At 39.5% G+C, this 22,450-nt stretch overlaps 1 protein-coding gene across 1 annotated transcript in view; it reads right to left on the reverse strand.

Moving 5' to 3' along the window:
- LOC108573723 (phosphatase and actin regulator 2-like) overlaps positions 1–22,196 on the reverse strand; it is a 140,121-nt gene extending 117,925 nt beyond the window's left edge. Inside the window, exon 1 of the mRNA XM_017936195.1 lies at positions 21,867–22,196. Within this exon, the coding sequence (XP_017791684.1) occupies positions 21,867–22,167 (301 nt within the window). The 5' untranslated portion in view covers positions 22,168–22,196. The remainder of the gene's footprint in view (positions 1–21,866) is intronic.
- Between the last annotated feature and the right edge of the window lie 254 nt (positions 22,197–22,450).

A 22,450-nucleotide genomic window follows, 5' to 3' on the forward strand; every position in this document is an offset into this window, starting at 1 on the left:
CGGGCGTGAACGTGTCTCCACTGATGCCCCGCGATAGAAGACCGCGTGTGTGTTTATCGTTCCACGTACGAATTTACGCCTCGGCTGAAGAGAAGAAGCCAGCCTTGACATTCCACGGGAAAGACGTGGCCACGCGATCTCGCGAACCAGCGAAGATTAATCGATTCCCCTCGCCTAGCTGAACAAACTTTCGAGACGCCTGTATACCGAGCATTCTTCGATCCGTTTAGCCACCCCCTCGAGCCAGCGTATGAATGAAACCATTAGCCCTCGAGAAATCGTTCCCTTCTGCCCTCGAACAGCCACCGTTCGGTTCACGATGACTCACAGGACCAAGTGGCGGCTTTGAAAAATGTCTAATATTAGAACTGGTCCTGAAAGTCAACGTAAGCACGAGGAGGAATCGCGAATCGTTCGATTCAACTTTAGATCGTCCCATAAGTTCGAGCCGAAAGCCAGAAATATTTTAATGAAAATCCAAGGAAATTCTATAACGATCTTACCAAACAAAAAAGTTATGGAATTAGAAGACCTTTGCGTTCTTTTTTTTTTTTTAATCAAATTTAAAGGTTCGTTGGAAATATTAGTCTAAATAGTAAAATTCGACGCGAACTTACGAACTGACCGAATACTTTAGAGAAATGTGAAATGTTTCTAGGATAAAGAGAGACCACGTTAGAGTTGGATTTTCATGAATGATCGAGGAGGTGTGCCTGTAGAGTAGAGTTAAAAGAAGAATTTAGAAGTGATCGAAGAGGAAGATTTTTTTTCGGTTGAATCTCTACTTGGAGGATTGTCAGGTATATTCTGGTAGTTGGCAAAGGAGTGACAGTGGTTCCCCGTGTATTTTTATCCAACGTGTGCAATGTCATCGGATTTCCGACATTGCTTCGGGGTATTCGTTAATACATCGTTCGACAATAAAAATAATTCATCAAGTCGGTTGTGTTGCGGTCAAAAAGAGTTTCCACTGGCAAGCAAGCACCGAGGCAATTTTCAAGCGCACGTGCGCTCTATTAATATTCAAATTCGATTTTCTCGGAAGGAAGACGTCGTATAGGAAACGTGCATTCTAAGATGCTGCTTGAATGTGTAATTCAGCTTCAGCTTATTTTTGGAAAAATTATTGCTCTTTCTAACCTTACGAATAACTATGTATCATTAAGAAGATTTGTCGATTTTGCCGATACTATTTTAGTATCAGGCATCATCCTGTGATTTCAATAATTTCTTGCGATGGAACGGAAGAACGTAAAAGGAAAAAGAAGATACCATCGTAAATTGGAAAGTGTTCAAAGTTTCAAAAAAAAAATCAAAGGTTTTTACAATCTGAATTTAACACTTTTCCTTACACACTGTATAACTAGGTGCAATGTAAGAATGATGATATACGAAAGGTTTACGAGAGTTTATTTCGAGAAAGGTATCTAAGAATAATTGTAACATACTATTGCACCTGAAATATCATGCGATAATAATCAAGATTAAATAATCGAAAAAGTCAGTAAAAAGAAAGAACTTTCCAAGTATAATTTAATTCGCAAGCTTTCTTCTGCAGAATTAATTGTAGAAATTCTTTTTACATACTTTACATACAATTAACCTGTTAACTGTGTTCACTTTTCGAACAGAAATCGAATCTCTCTAGTTTACAATAAGAAATGAATGAAAATTGCAACCAATTATTTCCCCTTCGTTCTTGCAAACATGAATCATATATTTTTCGTTCAATAGAGACACAACAGTACAATTAAAAATGAGAAACATTGAAAAAAAAATGAAATTGCTTTCCAAGTGCTGGCTAACCGAACAGAGTTAAAACAGGTTAAATATCTCCATCGATAACTCTCCCATAACAACTCACTACATCCCAAGAAAATCCTACAAAATTACCTCTCCAAGAGAAGCTCGCTCTTCGCTAAAGCTTCCAGACTCTCCGGCATAAAAAATGCAGGAAAACCGTATCCAGACAGGGCAACAAATTTCCTAATAAGCCTGTGCTCGGATAAATATTCAATGACAGAGGTAGGAATCGTCAGAACATCGACCCTCGTACAACTGCTGCCCGGCCATTCATCCTTGTTTCGATCTCACGGAATCGTAAAGCCGTCGTGTCGACATCCTCGGAGCATCGACTTGCTTCTCCCTTCTACAGAAGCCGAGAATTCTTTTGACGAGAAAAATCCCTCGGGTGGTAGAAAGTTTCTCGCGACGAAGCAGCAGCAGCCAGCAGCTGGGGCTCTTTTCGTTCGTACTGGCCAGACTAAACGAAGCCCGCGGCTACGTGAAAAAGCAGCCACGATCGCAGATCTCGACGCGGGCGCGTCCCGAATAGAGGCGACCGGGTCGACGATTTTCCGTCGGAGAAGCCGTCTTTTCCGGGCACACAAGCCCGCGAAATTAGACGATGAATCTTCTATGAAGACGGGTTGGTTCCTCACAGCCCTTCCACGCGCCTCGCTCATCTTTCACGCGAAACGGAGGTAGAAGAAGAGGAGCCCAAGGAGGAGGAGCCGATTACCAAGCTCCTCGATTACGGGGACACGACGCAGCTGCTTGGATCACGGGGAAACCTATGGCTGAGAGTGTTTCAGCGTGGGCAAACTGCTTTTGGCCTTTAAATGTTGCGGGTATTAATATTACACTTTCACATATGATTATTGACAGCTCTTCAGCGGTGGCTGTTTTCTTGTGAAGCATGACGGTCCTTGGAGAAACGACGATTGATGAGTTACGGTGGTGATAAATTGTTTGACCCGGGGGACTATTGTGGAAGTGATAGAATTCGTCTGAACGAGTGTTTGAAACAAAGAGAACGAAGAGTGACAACCGAGCGACAGGATTTTTCGTGTGAATGTTTAGTCTGGAGCAATAGAGGTGTGAACGAAGAGTGTTTGGACCGAATTTTCTTTGGTCAACCAAAGATTTGGGTTTTAAGAATGTCCCCGTAGAGAAATAGAGAACGAGCGAGTGAAAGAGCCACTCGTAGAGGGAGAATTGTGAGAGAGGATCGAGATTGAAGAGCGCAGAGTATTTGAGAACGTCGAGTTTTAATTTACATCCTCCTGTCCTCTCTCTATTTACATTTTGCTCTATCACATGCCTTACAATCTCTCTTCCTTATTACCTAATACCTAATCTCCTACGACTACTAATTCCCTCCTCTATCTACGTCTTCCCCATCACACACCTCGTTCATCCCTCTACCTTTCTTCTTTCCTTCACATAGTTTCGCCTTCTTTTCTCCTCTCTCCATCCTTTTACCTCCCATTCTGTCTTTCTTTCCCTCTCACCCTGTTTGCACCATTGCAGCCTTTGGTACAACATACCGATTATCAATTTGATACAGTAAAAATCTATCTACAACGCAACATTCCTGAGATAGATAAGAGTTTTAAGTTAATGTTTGCTTTCGGTAGATTGCTGATGGGACAATGTACGTGAAGTGTTCTGTATCGATTTTGACGAAGTTTCATCAGGTAGAGGGACGGATGAAATATTTAAGAGAGAGGACTGCCTTTCACGAGCGAGTTACGTGTCAATTTATGGATCTTTTAAGGTAGACAGCAGGTCGATGGATGGAGGCATAACATAATCGGGCGGCCTGATTATAAGCTTTACCTATTTACCTGGCCATCTATAGCGATCCATCGAAATCGATAGATATTACGCGGCTCTTTTGTCAGGGTCCAAAGGTTCTCACGCAAATCCCAGCTTATTGTGCTTATTATTCTATAGGGGGTTCGGAACAATGTGTAATAAAATTTGCTGGTCAATAAGCCTTTTGAGATTCCGGGACATGTCCGCAGTTTATTGCACGAATCCACTGTAATCTGCGCTGAAATTGAGTTCGGTATTTAATCGAGTCTATCTACCTTGCTGTAACATGTTTATAGGTTTATTCAATTAAACTCTGAAGGACGTGAAAACAACTTCAAGCTGGAATATTTGAAACAACTAGGAACTGATCGATTTGGAAGAATTACAATATCTGACATATCGAAGGAAAATCATTTTTTATTAAATACCCAAGTTTCACACGAAGAGCGAATCATCTCATCCGCTCGATTAACGAGTTACGCAACGCTCGCAGATTACGCGAACGTTTTAATTACTCGCGAATCGGAAGTAACAAATGACGAAGCGTTTCTCAGACAAAAGTGTTACAGAGAACAATGCAGCTCTGTCAGATGATAGGAAGTGGTACGAATCGAAAGTGAATATTTTTTCATGGAATTGTTCCAGTTCACATGTGTCCCATCATTGTTATTTAAATTGCTCCAAAAAAAAAATTGCGTATATAACGGTAGGAATTTTCAAATTTTTGTTTTAAATTGTTACAAATTAGCTCCAAAATCAGCTCCTGTCAGTTTGACACACACTTCCCGTCAAAAATTGTATTATTCGGCTATTTGTAGAGAAGACTTTTTGTTTATTTTCGATGAATTTACAAAATTAATTATTTATCTTTTCAAATTGTCACCGAGGGACCTATTAAGATGCGAAATTTCACATTTTCGCAAATAACTTCGACGTTCATTCCCGCGTTCGTTCACTTTCGCGATTGTAGAACAGGTTAATTACATATTCACAGATTCATACGTGGCTCGGCTGGAAAATGAAGTTTCTCCCGGCTTATCTTTTCTCCTCGGGGAAATTATACTCTGTTCGAAGAAGAAAGTTCTGGCCCTTTCATTTCGGCCCAAGTGCCTCTTAATGTTGCGTTTAAACCTCTGTGCTGTATTGTTCCACGTGGATCTTTGAAGACAACCAACGGCTGCAGCAGGCAGCTTTTTCCTGCTTTATAAAGAAAGCAGTAGAAGTAACGTCAAAAAAAAGAAGATGACTTCTTAGTTTCTCGTTCTTTCAGAGAGAGAGAGAGAGAGAGGAAGTTGGAAATTGTGTCAGTTGTATTTGACACGAAATGGATTCATTTTACAGACTTTCCAGACTTTTTTAAAATACTACTACTACAGTCATTTTAGTCACATCTCTGAGAAAATTATTATTTATCACAGAAAATATTCAAACTTCGAAGATTACTCTCTTCAAATACTTTCTACACGAATCACGAAATTTCCGAAAATACTGTCAGTCGTTTTATTTACAATTCCAAGAAAACATAATTTATTACAGACAATATTTTATAGACGTTGAAGATTACTGTTTCAAAATACTTTTCCCACAAATCGTCAAATTTCCTGAATATTATCGTCACCCGTTTCTCAATTCTGAGAAAAGAAAATTTATTACCGAAAATACTAGAAACTTGCTTCATTGTTGTGTATCGGCCAACTTATTAGCTCAATGCGTCGAAAATAGAACAATTGTTACACCAATTTCGTATTTTAAGCGCCGGTTAAATTCGTCCTGTCTAAATTAGAGAACCGAAAAAAGAACTCGTGTTGGGACCTACATATTCAACGAACAAATTATCAACGATCGTTCTTCCAAAATACAGTAACGTTGCAATATCTATAAATCTTCGATCGGAATCGATAGGGCCATTAAAATACTTGCGTGGCGCGCGGCCTCGCGAACGCTTGACGTCAGAAAGCGATTACGAAGCGTGACGTTTCCTTCTACCGCTTCGAGCGGCGACAATAAAATCCAGGTAGGCATGTATAGATATCAAGTTCAAGGACGAACGATGAAAGATAGAGAAGGAAGCTTCGGGATCAATTCGGTAGATTTACGAGGCTAAACAGCCCACCCCGAACAATTCGTCCCTTTACGATACCTCCGTGAAACAGGAGGCTCCGGAACACAACCTTTTGTGCCGCTGCAATTTCGATGACCCACTTTCCTTCCGGTCGGTTCGACAGAAACTTCTGAATCACCGGTGTATACGTATATACATTTAATATTTACAAGCGAGGGGGGAAAAATTGTTTGATTTAACATCGATCCTGCGTTTATTCCGTTCCGTTGCCTTGATTGATTTGCTTAACCCTTTGCTTCCTGAGCACTCTTTGATAGGACCGACCAGAAACAGATTTTTGCGGTGAAACTTCGAAATGAAAGCAAAAGTTTTTGCTCTTTTAAAAATTCTGCTTTGAAAAAAGAAAATTCACTTTGTTTTAATGGAAATACTTGTTTAGTGGCCCCAGTAATTTTCGTTTGTTGATTAGTTTGACAAGAAATAAGGAAATATGGAGGATTATGTATACAGCTTTTTTAATAATTTCAGTGTTTTTAGTTTTGCATGGCTTTATAATAAAATTAGCGTGTGCAATGAATTTGAACGGTATCAAAAATAATTTAGAAAAATAAAAATTATTTGCATTTATTTCTTCTCGTTAATGTGGTTTATTTTAATGTAAATAAAAGTTGAATGAAATTACGGTGTACATTACGAATTCTAGCGGAGTGGAAAGGGTTAATTTTCGTTTGTTGAATATTCAGAAAAGGAATAGGGAAATACGGAGGATTACGTATAGCTTCCCAACTAATTTTAGCGTTTCTCATTTTACACGGTTTCGAAAATAAAATTATCCGTTTGACGATACCATAATGAAACTGGCAGACGTCAAAGAGACTGCTTTATTATAAAGAAGAAAAAACTTTCAAAGAGATTATTTCCGAAGAAATTTCAATTCTCTTAAGAGGCTTCTCTAAATTTGCATCTATCTCGAGGCTTTAAATCTCACCGTGTACATAAATCTCCAAATAAAGTGTGTTTAGTTTGAACGATCCACTTAATTAATCCGAACATCTTACCACTTTGATCAAGCACACCACACTCAATCTTCGAATTTATTTATTCACACCTACTTTTCCCCGCACGATCACACAATGCATCGCCTTCAAGCCCACCGAGCTGAGAGAAATATAGACCAGCCAGACAATCCAGACCACGATCTACTACCTTCTAACTCCGCTCGCGAATAATACATCACCGTTAACGCACGAATCTCAGCAACACGATTATGTATCATTCAATGTATCACCCATGATGCACGAGCCCTAAACTGATTAATGCCCTCAGCTAAACTAACGAACTCTAAACATACACCCGTGACTGTTGCTCGATCGAACTTTCGATAATAACAAACGAACGAAAATATTTTAAGGGGGAAGCTCGCGGGGCTTGTAGAATTACGGAAACAAAACTGGCAATCTTATTTGCTATTCTTCGGTTTCTATCTCTTTCAAAGCCAGTTCTGAGATTAATATTTTCGTTGGAATTAAATCGACGATAGTGACCTAAATTGGTACTACCATGACATTAAGTTTGAATTGTTTCAATGTGAAACTTCGCAACGGAGAATTTCAAGGTATGGGAATTCAGGCGGAGACACAAAGATTTGAAAAGAATTACACTGCTTTCGTTCAATTGTCACTGGAGAGTGTTAGTCGGCCTGCTACGAGACGATTTCGTTTCTCTCTGGCGTAAATAACCGTTCTAGAGTTCAGCCATCCTGCTAATTTCGTATAAAATTTTAGTCATTTTAGTAGGAAAATTCAGGAAGATTCAGAGACACGATGGTTTGAAAAGAAGATGGTCAGTTGGCAACGAAACGATTTTATTTCTCAGCAATTCCTCCAGAACTGAGCCATCGATATTGACCGAAATTGCAAATTTCATATAAAATTGTGCACTTCAATACGAAAGTTTGCAACAGAAAATCCCAAAGTGCGAAAACTCACGATGATTCAGAGATACAAAGGTTTGAAAGATGGTCACTGAAGTGCTAGCTACCCGACAACGAAACGATTTTATTGGCGTAGAAAGCAGTTCTGAGATCAGCATTTCCTCTAGAATTAAGCCATCACAGCTTGCTAATTTCACATAAAATTTTAATCATTCCAAATACGAAAGATTCACAGGAAAACAGTCCCAAGGTACGAGCAACCGAAGCGAAGGTTTGAAAAGAAGAAACCTCCCGAGTAACAATACATACTACTTTCCTCCAATTGTCACTGTAGAGTGCTAGCGCAGCCAGCCAAGAGCGACGAGACGCCGCCACGCGGATCCACGAAACGACGGACGATCCCATTAAGGGGCTGGGAGTGGAGTTCGCGGCTCGAGGACCCGAAGAAGCATCGCAGACGTCGAATTACACCGTCCTTTCCCTCCCATCGCGGCCAGGAACCCTCGAGGCGAAGGTCCACGGCGCTCTGTTATCCAGGCTGGCCAAGCCGGGAGCATCAACAGCCGACAAGCTGGCGGCGGCTCTGGGCTCTCTGCTCAATGAATGATTTCCGCGCGCTGTTGCCACGTTACGTCTGCATTCTGCACCCATTACTCCTACTGGCGTCGCGCGTTTTATCGTTTCCTGCAGTTTACTATTAAACATTGCGCAATTATGCCTCTACGCTGACCTAACAGCCGGGCCCCGTCGCGCCGGGACTGCGTCATCGTTTAGCCGGACCGCGAGGAATGTTCGACGTTGTCGCACGGCTCGTTTGCGAGGGACAAATCGAACGAGCCAATGATGAATCGTGGAAACGTCTCAAAGAAAAATTCGCTGTTTGTTTCCTTTGATTTTTCGGCATTTTTTCATTATTCGGCTTATGTCTCCTTTTTGCTCATTGTGCATCTAAAGTTATTTACTAAGTTTTGAGGATTTTTAACTCTTTGGTGTAGGTTTTTCTTTGCCGACTATACATCTAAGCTATTTAATAATTTCTGAGGATTTATAACTCTTGGATATAGGTTTCCTTTTGCTGACTATACATCTAAGCTATTTACTAATTTCTGAGGATTTTTAACTCTTTAATTTAGGTCCTTTTTGCTGACTATATATCTAAGCTATTTACTAATTTCTGAGGATTTTTAATTCTTTAATTTAGGTCTTTTTTGCTGACTGTGCACCTAAAGCTATTTATTAAATTTTTAGGATTTGTAACTCTTTGGTTTAGGTTTTTCTTTGCTGACTGTACATCTAATTGAAAGTGTGTTATTTACTAATTTTTGAGGATTTTTAACTCTTTAATTTAGATTTCTTTCAGTTAACTATGCACCTAAAGCTATTTACTGATTTTTTTAAGGATTTTTAACTCTTCAATTTAGGTTTCCTTTTGCTGACTATACATCTAAGCTATTTACTAATTTCTGAGGATTTTTAACTCTTTAATTTAGGTCTTTTTTGCTGACTATGCACCTAAAGCTATTTACTAATTTTTTAGGATTTGTAACTCTTTGGTTTAGGTTTTTCTTTGCTGACTGTACATCTAATTGAAAGTGTGTTATTTACTAATTTTTGAGGATTTTTAACTCTTTAATTTAGATTTCTTTCAGTTAACTAGTGCACCTAAAGCTATTTACTGATTTTTTTGAGGATTTTTAACTCTTCAATTTAGGTTTCCTTTTGCTGACTATACATCTAAGCTATTTACTAATTTCTGAGGATTTTTAATTCTTTAATCTGATTTAGGTTTTCCTTTGCTGACTATGGATTTAATTGTAAATCCCAGCTATTTACAGTTTTAATACTGTGTTAAATGAGATAAGCAAGTGTATTACAGATTCCTTACATTTAGTAATCCCCAGTTTCATAAATTATCTAGAGAAAACATTATCTGCTTTCTTTCTCTCAATTTTTGAGGATTTTTAATCCCTTGATTCATGACTTTTTGCTGATTTCTTTTCCAAACATCAGCTGTTCACTCTTTTAGTATCATACCAGGCAAGAAAAACTTATGTATTGTAGATTCTTTACATTTGGTGATCCTCAGTCACAGATTAAAACGAAACTTATTATAAAATTAAAATTAATTTTAATTACTGATATAACTGTTGTTGTCGCATCTTGACCAGAATCTGTGCCACGAGTCTGACTCGTTGTAAGGTAAAGAGTTGAGGTGTGTAACGTTGAGTCAGAAATAGGTACAGTATATAGTAAAAGTTCATGGACATTGAGTTTAATAATTTATTGTGATAGAATGAAGGACAGTAGAAAGGAACGCATGAAATGTCTAAAATGTTTAAAAAAAAGAAAAAAAGATCAAACATTTTAGCAATCTAAATCCTCGAACTTTTGCTACATACTGCATAATATTACTTTCGTGTGATAATTATTACACAGATAAATAATTCGCAGTTTATAGAGATTAGCTACGAGATGAAATACGAATTATTTGGTTGGAGAATGAATTATCGTGGAGATCGCTTACGCGGATAATTTATTAATGCGATGCAAATAGCTTAGCGAAGGAACTATACTGATGGACGATAAGGAATAGAATTGAAAATTACAGGAATTAACTCCACGTGGTGTGAAGATACTTCCAGAAAGAAAAAAAAACTGCGATTCGGTATAATTAAAGAATAAAAAAATGTCTACTGCTCAAAGACCACGAAAATTAAATGAAAATTATATTCTAAGAATCTCCGGCTCTAACTGCGCAAAAGATAAGAAAAAGCGTTGACTAACAACTGATAATCTTCTTTGTCTTGCTGGAGAGTAACAAACATTTAAGCAAGAAGAGCAAGTCATTCTCATTAAACTATGCATCGTACCGCGCACTAATTTCATAGAATCATCCTAGAAACCTACATTAACGCAATGCCTTCTGGCCAATTCCATGAGTATTACGACATTCTAAAATTCTCCGAATTCCCTTTGAAACAGACATCCATTGGACGAGCAAAAATTCAGCCTAAATCGAACACAGAACGCAAAATGATTTTTCACTTCGAATCCAAAATTCTCTGATACTCAAATCCTTCGCAAAACCTAAAGCTCAGTTTTTTCTCAAGCATACAAATTTAAACGAGACTCAAATTCTCCCTAAAACCTCAATTTATGAGACCTAAATCCACCGCGGAAGTGACAGAAAAACTTGAATTTCTGTAAAACTTAAATTAATCACAGAAATGGGAATAAACGTTTTGCTTCAAACCACAAAATTCTCCGAAACTCAAATCCTTCGCAATACCTAACACTTAATTTTCCCCTCAAAGATCTAGATTTGAACTTAAAACCTCAATTTTTGAGACCTAAATCCACCAAAGAAATAAAAAAGAAGCTTCAATTTCTCTGAAACCCAAATCGAACTCGGAAGTTAAAATCCACTTTTCCCCCATAAAACCGAAATTCCCTAAAGATCCAAATCTATCAGGCGATCCAAAACATAATATCAACCTTCCTGCCACAGTAGCAGAGTTTTCCACGCACATCTGTTGCACAATTTCAGCGGTGGCGTCCACAGCTAAGTACTAATGACGAATCGCGTGTATTAGGTGCTCAGAGATGATTGATCATCGGCCATGGCGAGAGGGAATGATTAAACGGCAACATTGCAAAGGCGCGGCTGTGTCTTACAGTACGTCTTACCAAGTGAACTAAGCTCTTTCCTTTGTTCTTGTCCAATTTTCTACTCATTTTCATACCGAAAATAATAACAAAAGAAAAAGAAAGAAACACTTTCTCTTAAAATGTAAGTTTAAGATCACACGCACCTCCTAAGGTAGGTAATTAGTGATCATGGCGGAAATAATCAGTGGGGACAGACACTGTACAGTGCAATATAATTTAGGAAGGCTAGAAAATTTTTCCATGAGTTTTTTTTATTTTTTCTAGCATATCTAATAAATTTGGTAAGCCACGTTGTGCTATTTTCACACTGTATTTAGGACAAGTGACTAGGATATTACTGATAGAATTTTGCGTGTCACAAATGAGCCAGTCAGAAGCCAAAATGACACGACCGCGATCCTTGGTACCAAGGATATCATTTATCCTCAAAAATTAAATATACTTCAGAAATATTTTCGAACGATACAGATACTTCGGTTAATTTTGAAATTTTGACACCCAAATGAAAATCAAGGAAAATTTGCTCAGTATTACAAGGCTTAAACTTCCCAAACAAAAGGTCCCATAAATGACCCACGCAAAAACTCTACTCTTTCATATTCGTCCAATTTTTGGTATCAAAGAACGTGCTTGGTGCTTAACTCTTCATGAATAAAAGAAATTTGATAAATTTTGTTTCGTGGAGTTAGTCACTTTGCATTCTGAGTGACCCAAATGTCGCGGACATTTGATTCAGTTCTGGTGATGAGGTAGGGAGTGTGTCCAGTTTCTGTGGCCTACTCTTACTCTTATCAACGTAACTTGGTTTTCTCTATTTAGTAGCATAGGTGTGCTGATAACACTTAGGATAAGCGCAGACATTAGCGAGCTGCTTCTGTTTGAGGACAGTTCTGGCCAGTGTGGACTCGGTATAATATCTCAGCAAATAAGAAACAAAACCAATCGACAACTTTATCAAATATTTCATTAAAAACAAAAGGCAACTGTATATTCAATTTCAGCTTCAATTGCAAGTCTGTCGTTGAATACGAAGTTGATCGTTGTTTGGAAGCATGTAAAAGTTTTTCAGAGGCGAAAACAAATTCTCCTAATTTTGGCAAGCTTTCGAAAACAGGTGCTCCATACGTTTACTTTCTATCGTTGAGGATCAACTGATTGCACGTGGCGCGGTAGAGCAATTTTCAAAGGGAGAAACGTAACCGCGACACGCCCTGAACACACACTCCGCGACAACTGTTTCACCTCGCCCAGATACGTCCCGAAATATGAAATGTTTCGAATTATATTATAATAAGGATGTGAATTATCCCTCAGATAATGATAAGTAGGGTGTTTTCTACATCAGGTGTGCGAGTGCCTGTATCATTTGGGTAATTTAAGTGCGACAACTGTTTCACCTCACTCTAAAAATGTAACAATTCCATGAGAATATGTCAATAACACTTGCTCATGCTACTGATACAATTTCGTAGCAGAGTTTTAACCCTTCGACAGTTTATCCCGTGTGAGACTCGCACACTTGAATACACTTCAGAACACCGATGTTGTGGCTTTAAAATCGGCAAATCGGGCTAGCGAGAATTTACGCGAACCGTTTATTGCCGGAAAAGGCATACAGCGGAAAAATGTGCACTAATACACCGCATACAGGTAATGAGTTTTGGCAATATACCTGAGTGAGGTCAAACAGTTGTCGCGGAGTGTATAACCGAAATATCGATGAACACACACACGTAGAGAGAGAGAGAGAGAGAGAGAGAGAGAGTCGATCGACGACCATCGATTATCTGGACTAATGAATGCGCAAACACGGATGTTCGAAAGGTTAACGTTTCCTGTTTGGCGGTGGAAGTCGAGTGCCTATCTTTGCGGCCGTCGGCTATCGATACACCCTGTCGATTGAGGTATTATCGAGACCAGATGTTTGCGGTTTGGTTACGTTGTAAAGGCGATTCGCCGCCAATTTTGATAAATTTCGGATATTAGAGACGTGAATGCTTTTAGTACTTAGAGAAATGTTTCGCTACCTAATTAGACTCGGAAACTTTAATTAGGTCATCCTGAAAGTTCCTGCGGTTTTAAACCGTTCATTTCGAAAAAAGAGAAAAACGTAACTCCATTGAAATGAGATATTTTCATTTAATACAACTTCCATAAATTTCGATACACTCTAAGTCATCCTGAAAGTTTATGTTTTAAACTGCTCATTTTGGAGAAAAAAAGTAGAACTCAATTGAAACTAAATGTTTTTATTTCAAATACTTTTCGATACACTTTATCAATTCACACATAAAAATACAAATTTTTAAGTTTGGTAGTCTACTTCGAAATTAATTCACTACAGTTTCCCGAAATGAATAATTTTAGTAAAAATGATATTTATTAATCAGTGTATGATCCACTAATTTTAACACGCTTTAACCATTGGGAAATAAGGTTTAATGCATTTGTCAAGAGAAAACTCCTCGTTCGTATAGCACGAGGTCTTCGAAAACGTTCTTTACTTCAGTTCCATTATGAAATTTTTGGCTACAAAAAGCGGTGAAATTTGATCTTGATTCGTGATTCACCCTCGTGCACAATCTATCATTTAACGAATTAATTGAAACAATCAACGAACCACCGCTATTAAATATCACACAGTCTTGGTTAACTTTAAACTTCACTTTGATTCAATTTTAGTTAACTTAGCACTACACTACCGGCCAAAAGTTTGGAATCACTGAGCATTGCAGGTTACACAAAAATTTATTATTTTTCTGGCTCACGAGGTGTACAGTTTGATTATTGCTTAACGACTGTCTGCTTCACTGACTCTCACTCTCCAAGTCACCTCGCGAGCTTCTTTCTCACCCTCTTCTTTTCCCTGATTGGTTACCCCCAACTTATTGCTTGTAACCAATCAGGAATTTTGTCTTTAACCCGCCGCTAGTCCTTTGCGCCCTTTTTCCAGGACCGCGGCGAATTATGGTGGGAGAGTATTGTCCGCTGTAGCGCATTCGCCAACACCGCGGATTTTCCTCCAGGTCCGGTACTTGGGACATGTGGCCTAGGCCTCTGGGCCCGTACGCGGACCTTTCGGCAACCCTTGGTTTATCACCTGGCAAATTGCTATTGAGACCGTTGATGAAAGTTTCTACGAAAACATGCATTGTTAGATTTACTAAACATTAAACAGACTAAAACGGTTTTCTCAAAAATACCGTCATAAACCGTGTTGGTCGTCCGCGCGGCAAATGCTTGCTTCTGCACTACAGCTGGTCGCCACAATCTCCACAATATCAATATCTAGTCTATGAAAATTTAGTAGCAGATTCAGTACTGATGAAAATTGGGAGGTGATTCCAAACTTTTGGCCGGTAGTGTGTAACATGTTAGATCTATCAGTCAGTTAGATATAACAAAAATTAATCGAACGCCTTACTAGGAAGTATATATTACTTTTGTATACGTTCGGAGAAATCCGTTTAGCCTTACCACCTCTGTTTAGTTAAAGATCTAAATGTTTATGATACGTGACAAAAGGCGGGGTCGTAGGCAATATTAGGGAGTTGCGTAGGAGCATTCTCAGTCTGAGTGCTCTTACCATCAAGTAGAAAAGCGAACCTTCCTTGTGTCTAATAAAAGTTTATAGTTTAAAATAAGGATTATTAATTATTTAACAACCAATAACTCCCATAATCAAGTATAACAAGTGTCACCTGACAGTAAATTCAAAAACGCGATTCTGAAATCTCTAATAACTCCTATTTCGACTCGTTTCTTACAAAAAAAAAAAACAAGTAAGCTAAACATGACATTGAAACAAAAATGTCAAAAATTTCATACAATCGTGACATTTCTAATTAAACATTCTGCTGCAAACTGTTACAAAGGCTCTCTTTCCCCTTCAACTCCAAACACGTCGGAGAATCAACAAGTAGGACTCTTCCATGCAAAAGAAGCACCTAGCAATGAGATAAATTTAATTCTGTTCCTTTATACCTGCATAAACACATGAAAAAAAAGAAAAGAAGGCGGAAAGAAATGAACGCAACGAATTGCGTGAATGTGCGCCAAAGACGAACGTAATAACCTTCAGTTTTGCAAAGCTTTTAATCACAGAAACACGACGGTAATTCGAGCGTCGCCGCGTGTTTCCCTCCTTCGCTGTCGCAAACGCCTCGCAATTAAACGGAATTTTCTCCGGCGGGGAATGGAGGAGAGGAAAAATGAAGCGCGAATCGCGCGGGGTTACGCTCGCCGGTTTGCAGAAGACACCGGGGGAAGACATATTGAAATCCGGCCGTTCTGCATGTAAATTACCGGCTGTTGCGTCCAACGATGCACGTGCAGCACAAACCGTCCAGATTTACGCGTTCCTGCAACAACGCACCGCGAAACACGTAGACATACGTGCTTCGAACGCGGTCCAGTCCCGCCTGAGCTGGTTACTTTCAAAGTAACACGTGTTGCATGATCAAACAGTACATGAAAAGTGGCCACAAGAGGCGGCTACGGAAGGCGGATAACAAGACTCCTGATCAATATTCCCCGGCTAAGGAAATTTGAGAGCGGTCGAACAGAGAATTACTTGTTCGTATCCCGATCTTTCCCAGTGGGAACAACCACCGTTGTTCGAGGAATCTACATTCCGAGTGGCTGATATCTCCCAGTGAAATATATTAGGGTGCACGTGAGTCTTGTGTTCTTGGAATTATTGAAATTTTTTGGGGAAATATGAGTGATCGAATTATTATGGTCGGATGAAAAAATTAAAGCGGAGCCTCGGTTATCTGCGGTGCTTTGAGATATTAGGGTTCACGTCCTGTGTTCTCGTGATTATTGAAATTTCTGAGGGAAATATGAGTGATTAGAGTGAGCGATCGAATTATTATGGTCAGATGAAAAGTTACAGTGGAGTCTCGGTTACTGGAGTACTGGATGTGCTTTGGTAGTAGACGCGATTAAACGCGGAGCCGATTCTGCTGCTTTTCGATTAGGCGACGCGGCGTGTCGGCGACCATTGACGAGTGTAGGCTTACAGAGTATAAACAAAAGATACACACGTATCGCGGTGACGACTCTGTTTCACTTTCCGTTTGGGCAATAATATTGGCGCAGTCAATACAAAAGTGTACGAAGTAAAGAGAAGATAGTGAGATGGGGAAGGAGGAAAAGACGATCTCTAAGAGACGATCAGTTAGAAACGGCCAGGAAAGAGAAAAGACCATTTGAGCCGGGAAAATTTTAGTTCGTTGCTTATTCAAAGTTTTACGAGGTATTACTAAATTGCCGCGAAGTGTCCAGGACCCAGTATAAAGGGTGAATGATTTCGCGGGACCTCGGCGGGTCCTTATATACCTGCGGTACCCTCTCCCCAAAGTCATTAGCAAAGTCGTTAGTAAGATCGGGCGCGAAATCTTCTTTTCGCGGGAAACGGACTACTTTTCGCGGGAGATCGCCGATTCTTTTGTAATTCTATTGTAATGTTATAATAACGTATAATTTATGAATTTTCACAATTTTATTATTAATTTATACTTCCAACAATTTGTCATAACATTACATACTATTATTCATACATTTTTGCAAGTTTCTTTGACAAATAGCTACGTCTCAATGATCTTATTACTTTGTCGTTGTGAAATGAAGTTCGAAGGATTAAAAATCAGGTTGACCCTTGGTCGTAGATTAACACTGAAACTACCGACCGGGTCAAAATGACCCATTAGCGACTTTCCAAAAGTGAATTTTTCTGTAAGTAAACCGTGATTGGAAAATTCGATTCATACCGATACAAACGGGAGCATACGTGTAGAATATAAATTCGGAAAGTTACAGGCGATAATACTTACCAACATAGAACATTCACGTTTTTTCGAAAGATGCTAATGGGTCATTTTGACCCGGTCGGTAGTTTTAGTGTTAAAAATGGCCATAGTGAAGGTGAAATTATTATTTTAAATAAATGTTTTTATACGAATTAAGGATTTATTCAACGTTTTATATACGTATTATATATTTTTTCTGATTACACTAAATTTAAAGTTCTGTTTACATGTTACAAGAATTAGAATGTAGACGTTCTGCCGTTTCACGGTTTTTCCTCTGTTAATTATGTGTTTGTAAATTCTTTCAAACTGAAGCCGCGTTTTGCAAAGTTGAGTAATTTTCACAGCGATTATTTTCAAAGGGATTTGTTGCCTGTAATACTGAAAATATTGAGAGGCGAAGGAGATAGCGATAGTCGTCTAGTAAAGCGATTGCAATCATCCGAAGATGGCAATTCTCCGATGAACTTCGATGAACTCGTAAAGGAAATCCAAACGAAGTGGTGAGAATTAAATCGTAACGTGGGCAAGTTATTGCCAAAGAAAATTATGGAATAACAGTCTTGAAATGGAAAGGTAAAAGAGACGTTTTGGTCCTTTCTACAGAAATTCTATCGAGACGGTAAATGTAAAGACAAAAGGAGGGTTTTGTCGCAAATCTAAAATGGTCGTTGAATAGGTACAATAGAGGAAAAACCGCAGTGGATCTTTCTGATCAGATGAGCGCGTATAGCAGCCCCTTACGAAAGACACTAAAATAGTACAGGAAGTTGGCTTTCGAGCTTTTGTCGAATACCGCTGTTGTGAATGCCTTTCTTATGTTCCAAGGCGTAACCGGAAGAAAAATGTCAATCACGGCATTTCGCAGAGAATTAGCAGCTGCTGCGCGCACACAGCATTCAGATGAAGAAATTCCAAGCCAGGTAGATGGAAGAGGTGTTCCATCGATTGTAAAGAAAGAAGGTAAGGACATAAAGTTCGAAGATGCTGTTCTGAATGTTAACAGCCAGAAGTTTAACCGAAAAAGTCGTCACTTTTTGTATAACAATACGTGTAAAGCGAAACCGTATCTTCGTTTAGAATGTTTTAATTAAATTCGTTAAAGAAGCGTACACATATCTTCTTATATTACATCAATTACAATTTTCTGAATGGAAAGTTTACTGTCGGTCTCTAGGGATCAACGCCGCGCTTAACCTGTTAAATAAAATTAAAAAATTACGTTCTTTTTTTTTTAGAGTCGATGGGTGTTTATAAATCGTGCAATAAAATCGTAAAAGAACACTTTGATAATGTAATATTGTACATGTATTTAAGTTTAATTAACTATTTAATAAATACTAAACACATGCACAATATTATTATTATTTAATTCATAAATAGTTAATTAAAGTTAAACGCATATGCAATTTTATATTATCAAAATGTTTTTTACGGTTTTATTGCACTATTTATAAAAGCCCATCGAATCTTCCGTATTATCCGAAGAAGCTTCTAAACAATTGTATAATAAACTAGAAATTTCGATAAGTTTCCCAGAACGGTAAAAAAAATTGGACGTGTAAGCACACCTAATTAGCGAAAACTGTGAAAAAATAAGCTTGCCTCTGGAGCGTAGAATCACAAATCCAAAATCAAGAAAGAAAATTGAAAAAAAAAAACAGATCACATTTTATCCCGAACGATTGCGAAATGTCCCAAATCCCCAACGCGAGTGAATCTACAATACATCACACCAGAAGAACGTTCTCCCTTGAGCAAACAAAAATATTTTCGTCCACAAGCACAAAGAAAGAAAAGAAAAAGCCGCTGAGTAACGTCATTGGGGTTTCGCGGAAGGAAAATCAAACACAGGATCTCGAACAATTCGATAAACCAGCCACACTCTATTCGCGCCTTACGAGGAATACTAATTCCCCAGGGGAGAGTACAGGCACAAAGGCATAACCGACCGCGAGCGATCATAGACAACAGAAGCCCTAACGATCTATCAGCGCCGCGAGCGTCGCGGAAAAACAAAAAGGCGGCCGCGACAATGGCAGGGACTTTTCGTGGGAGCGCGATAACAAAGCTCCCTTCGCGCTTGCCGTTCCCGTTAAAAGGAAAGGGACTAAGGAACGCGCGTTCGAGGACCTCGTACCATCATTAGTCTCGAGTGTACACCGTAGAGAAAAGGAGTTAAAAATAAAACTGCAAGCTTAGAGCCTACAATTACTATAAACCTTGATATTTCCACTTTTCTAACACACGCGAGTCTCCACAAAGCTAGCTTCCTTCTCTCTCACCCTGTCCCGCCTTCTTTTGTCCCTTCCGCGCGGAACGACCGACGACCCGACGAGATAGCGCCAGAGGGAGCATCCGGAAGAGGACAGGAGAAAAAAACAAATAGGAGAGAAAGAAAAAAGCAAGTGTTGGGAGTCGTAGGGTTTGTTTACAGGCTTAGGAACTCGACTCTCTCTCCCTCGAGTTCCTTGACTCACAGGGCAATCGAACCTCTCGCGATCGTTCTCTCTCCTCGCGGCTTTTAAGCGTCTTCAGGCTCTCCCATTCCTCGGGACACTCATTTCCCGTGGTTCTTTCTACACGGCTGTGCCCCCCTTTCGACTCTCTTTTTCTCTCGCCGCTAATTCTACCAGGAGTGGCGATGCTCGTTCGCGGGGAGTTCCACACACGATTCACGTAGAGAAACGGTAATCGGTGCGCAGCTGCGTCGCCTCGTAAGAAAAAAGAAGGAAAAAATGCTCGTTCACGGGAACCACGATGCGCCACGACAATGGTAGGTAGCAGAGAGAGAGAGAGAGACCACGACGATGGAATCGGCCACGATCGAGTCACCTGATCGCGATCGAGAGACACTCGAAGGTAGCTAGAAGGCAGGTAGAAGGCCTAGGTAGAAGCCTAGGAGCACCCTGGCTACAGGCCATTGTTCCTTTGTGCGAGAGGCTGGGGGTCTTGAAAAGTGGGTATCCGGGTAATGACCGATTGAACACGGCTAATGGCTGAATAGACCGGTCCAAGTGCGTTTCTTCTGACTACCGAGTGTGTAATTCGGGTTGCCAGTTGCTCGTGGAAAATTCCTATCTCCAGCTGATTTTTCCTACTAGCTGCGAGCTTCCGAAGGTTTGTAATTTGTAATTTTTCTTATTTAACACGTTTGTGGATTTCAGGGTGAATTGAGCGGTCCAGTACCAAGAAGGAGCTATTAACCCTTCGAACTCCTTCGTCGAGTGTGACGACATCAGTTTTATTCGCAGGTACGAATGAAGTAATTTTTAAATTGCCAGTTCAAATATGCACTATATTTTGCAATATTTTTTTTACCTGGATGAGCAATAGGCACACAAACATATGATCAATATAATTAGTAAAAAAAATTGTTTAAATTGGTTCCTATCCTTTTGAAGTGCATTTCAAATAAAATTCTTAAAGTAGCAGGGAGTTATTGAAAAGAAAATTAAAAGAAATTTTGAGTTCAAAGGGTTTTATGAAAAGTAGCGTTTCAATGGAAATTGAGTAATTAAGATTGTTGTTCCTTTATTTAGATTGATTAATACGAAGGTACTGTATCTAGGAGAATGCTTTATTTTATTTTCTGTGTGCTTAAATCTGAAAATTCGATACAAAAAAGAAGCTTCGCTAAAACTGTTCTTATTAGAAAATATTTACCAAACGTCCCCCTTTGCAGAAATTGCAAAATTTACGTAGGACAGAATAAAAATGAATTTAGTAGGCTTTTAGAGCATTCTAGAACATCTGTGGAGTTGCTCAAGCGTAACAGCAACCCTAAACATCCTTAGGGTTAATTAAATCATTCACAAGTTTCCCTACCTAACCTTAAATCCCACGTAAATACCCTAAATCAGTTGTATCGGTGTTTAACAGTCCAAGATAATGCGATTCACGGTTTTAGCCCTCAAGGGCTGACTAAATGTACATATTATCATAAAACAAATATTTCTCTCCTGTAATACAGCTTAACCAGCATTACCATAACCCAGTCTTCTTCTTCAACGAGTGCTTACACGACACTCTTGCACAGTCGACCTCTACAACATTTCTTTGGAAAACAATTTTTTCTGCATACCGTTTATAAACCTTTTTTATTTTCCTTGTAATTTTAACCCTTGTACGAAATTTGTGAATTTACAGGAAAATATAATTAGTTTCTATTAAAAAAAATCGTACAAATTTGTCTCTCTTCTGTAAACATTATTAACCCCTTAACATATGACAACGTGTCAGACTCGTGGCATAGATTCTGGCGACGATGTGAGAAAAATAGTTGCATTAGTAAGAAAAATGAACAGTAATCCTAATTTTCGTTTAAATTTGTAGGACTGAAGATTGCTAAATGTAATTAATCTGTGACAAGATTAGTTTTTGTTACCTGATACAGTACTAAAGCAGAAAATGGCTGACGCTTAGATGCGTAGTCAGAAAAGAAATCATAGTTCAAGGGGTTAATGTTCATCAGATATTCAGCTGAAATTAAACGAAATTTCAGCCGTAATGGTACATTCAATAACAAAGGAAACAGAATTTGTGACTTGATTTTGGGTGAAACTGACCCAATTTCCGTACCAAGTGTCAAATATAGTTAGTAAACTAACTATTATTATAGTAAATATAAATTATATAGTAAAGTAACTAACTATTCAGTTGGTCAACTAAAGAAACAAATTCCTCTAAATAGAAACAACCTCAGAAAAATCGTTCAGCATCCTCGCTTGAATTCGAAGGAAAAAATCCTCCCCTTTCGAAGATATCAAAAGAATTCGCAAAAACTCACCTATAACCGTGTTGGCGGCGACCTCCTTAGCGGCAGCTGCGGCCGCTGCCGGCCCATGAGCCAAGAAATCACTGAGCGACAACGAGGAGGCGATGATCTGTCGTTTCTCCTCGAAGTTCAGATAATCAAGGCTGTTGCTCCTCTGTGGCCCCGCGACGATCGTGACGGTCTTCGCGGCGTGATGGTGATGGTGCTGCTGGTGCAGGTTATTCTCCACCGACAGGTTACTTGGTTTCTCGTTACCGGGCTCATTGGCTGCCGGGCTAGGCACCAGGTATACGCCACTCACGCGTATAGACATCGTCGACGGCCGCGTTTCCTTGAAACGGCCGCGCTTCTTCCGCCTCCAAGGGCTGAGGATCGCGACCAGGCCCGGCAACGAAGCTACCGGCTGCTGTTCCTGTTGCTGCTGGCCAGCCAGAACATCCTGACGACTGCCCGGTCGAGAGGTCGGCTCGCGTCGCTTGTTACTCCGAGGCAGCTCCACGGCTCGGCGTTTAGTGCGTTCACGATCTCCGAGGAAAATTTATGGGCTCTGGGCTGCACGCTTCTGGCCACCACCGGCTACCGTGGACGCTGCCTCG

The sequence above is a fragment of the Habropoda laboriosa genome, unplaced genomic scaffold (genome assembly GCF_001263275.1).
Source record: "Habropoda laboriosa isolate 0110345459 unplaced genomic scaffold, ASM126327v1 scaffold126, whole genome shotgun sequence".
NCBI classification, from domain to species: domain Eukaryota; kingdom Metazoa; phylum Arthropoda; class Insecta; order Hymenoptera; family Apidae; genus Habropoda; species Habropoda laboriosa.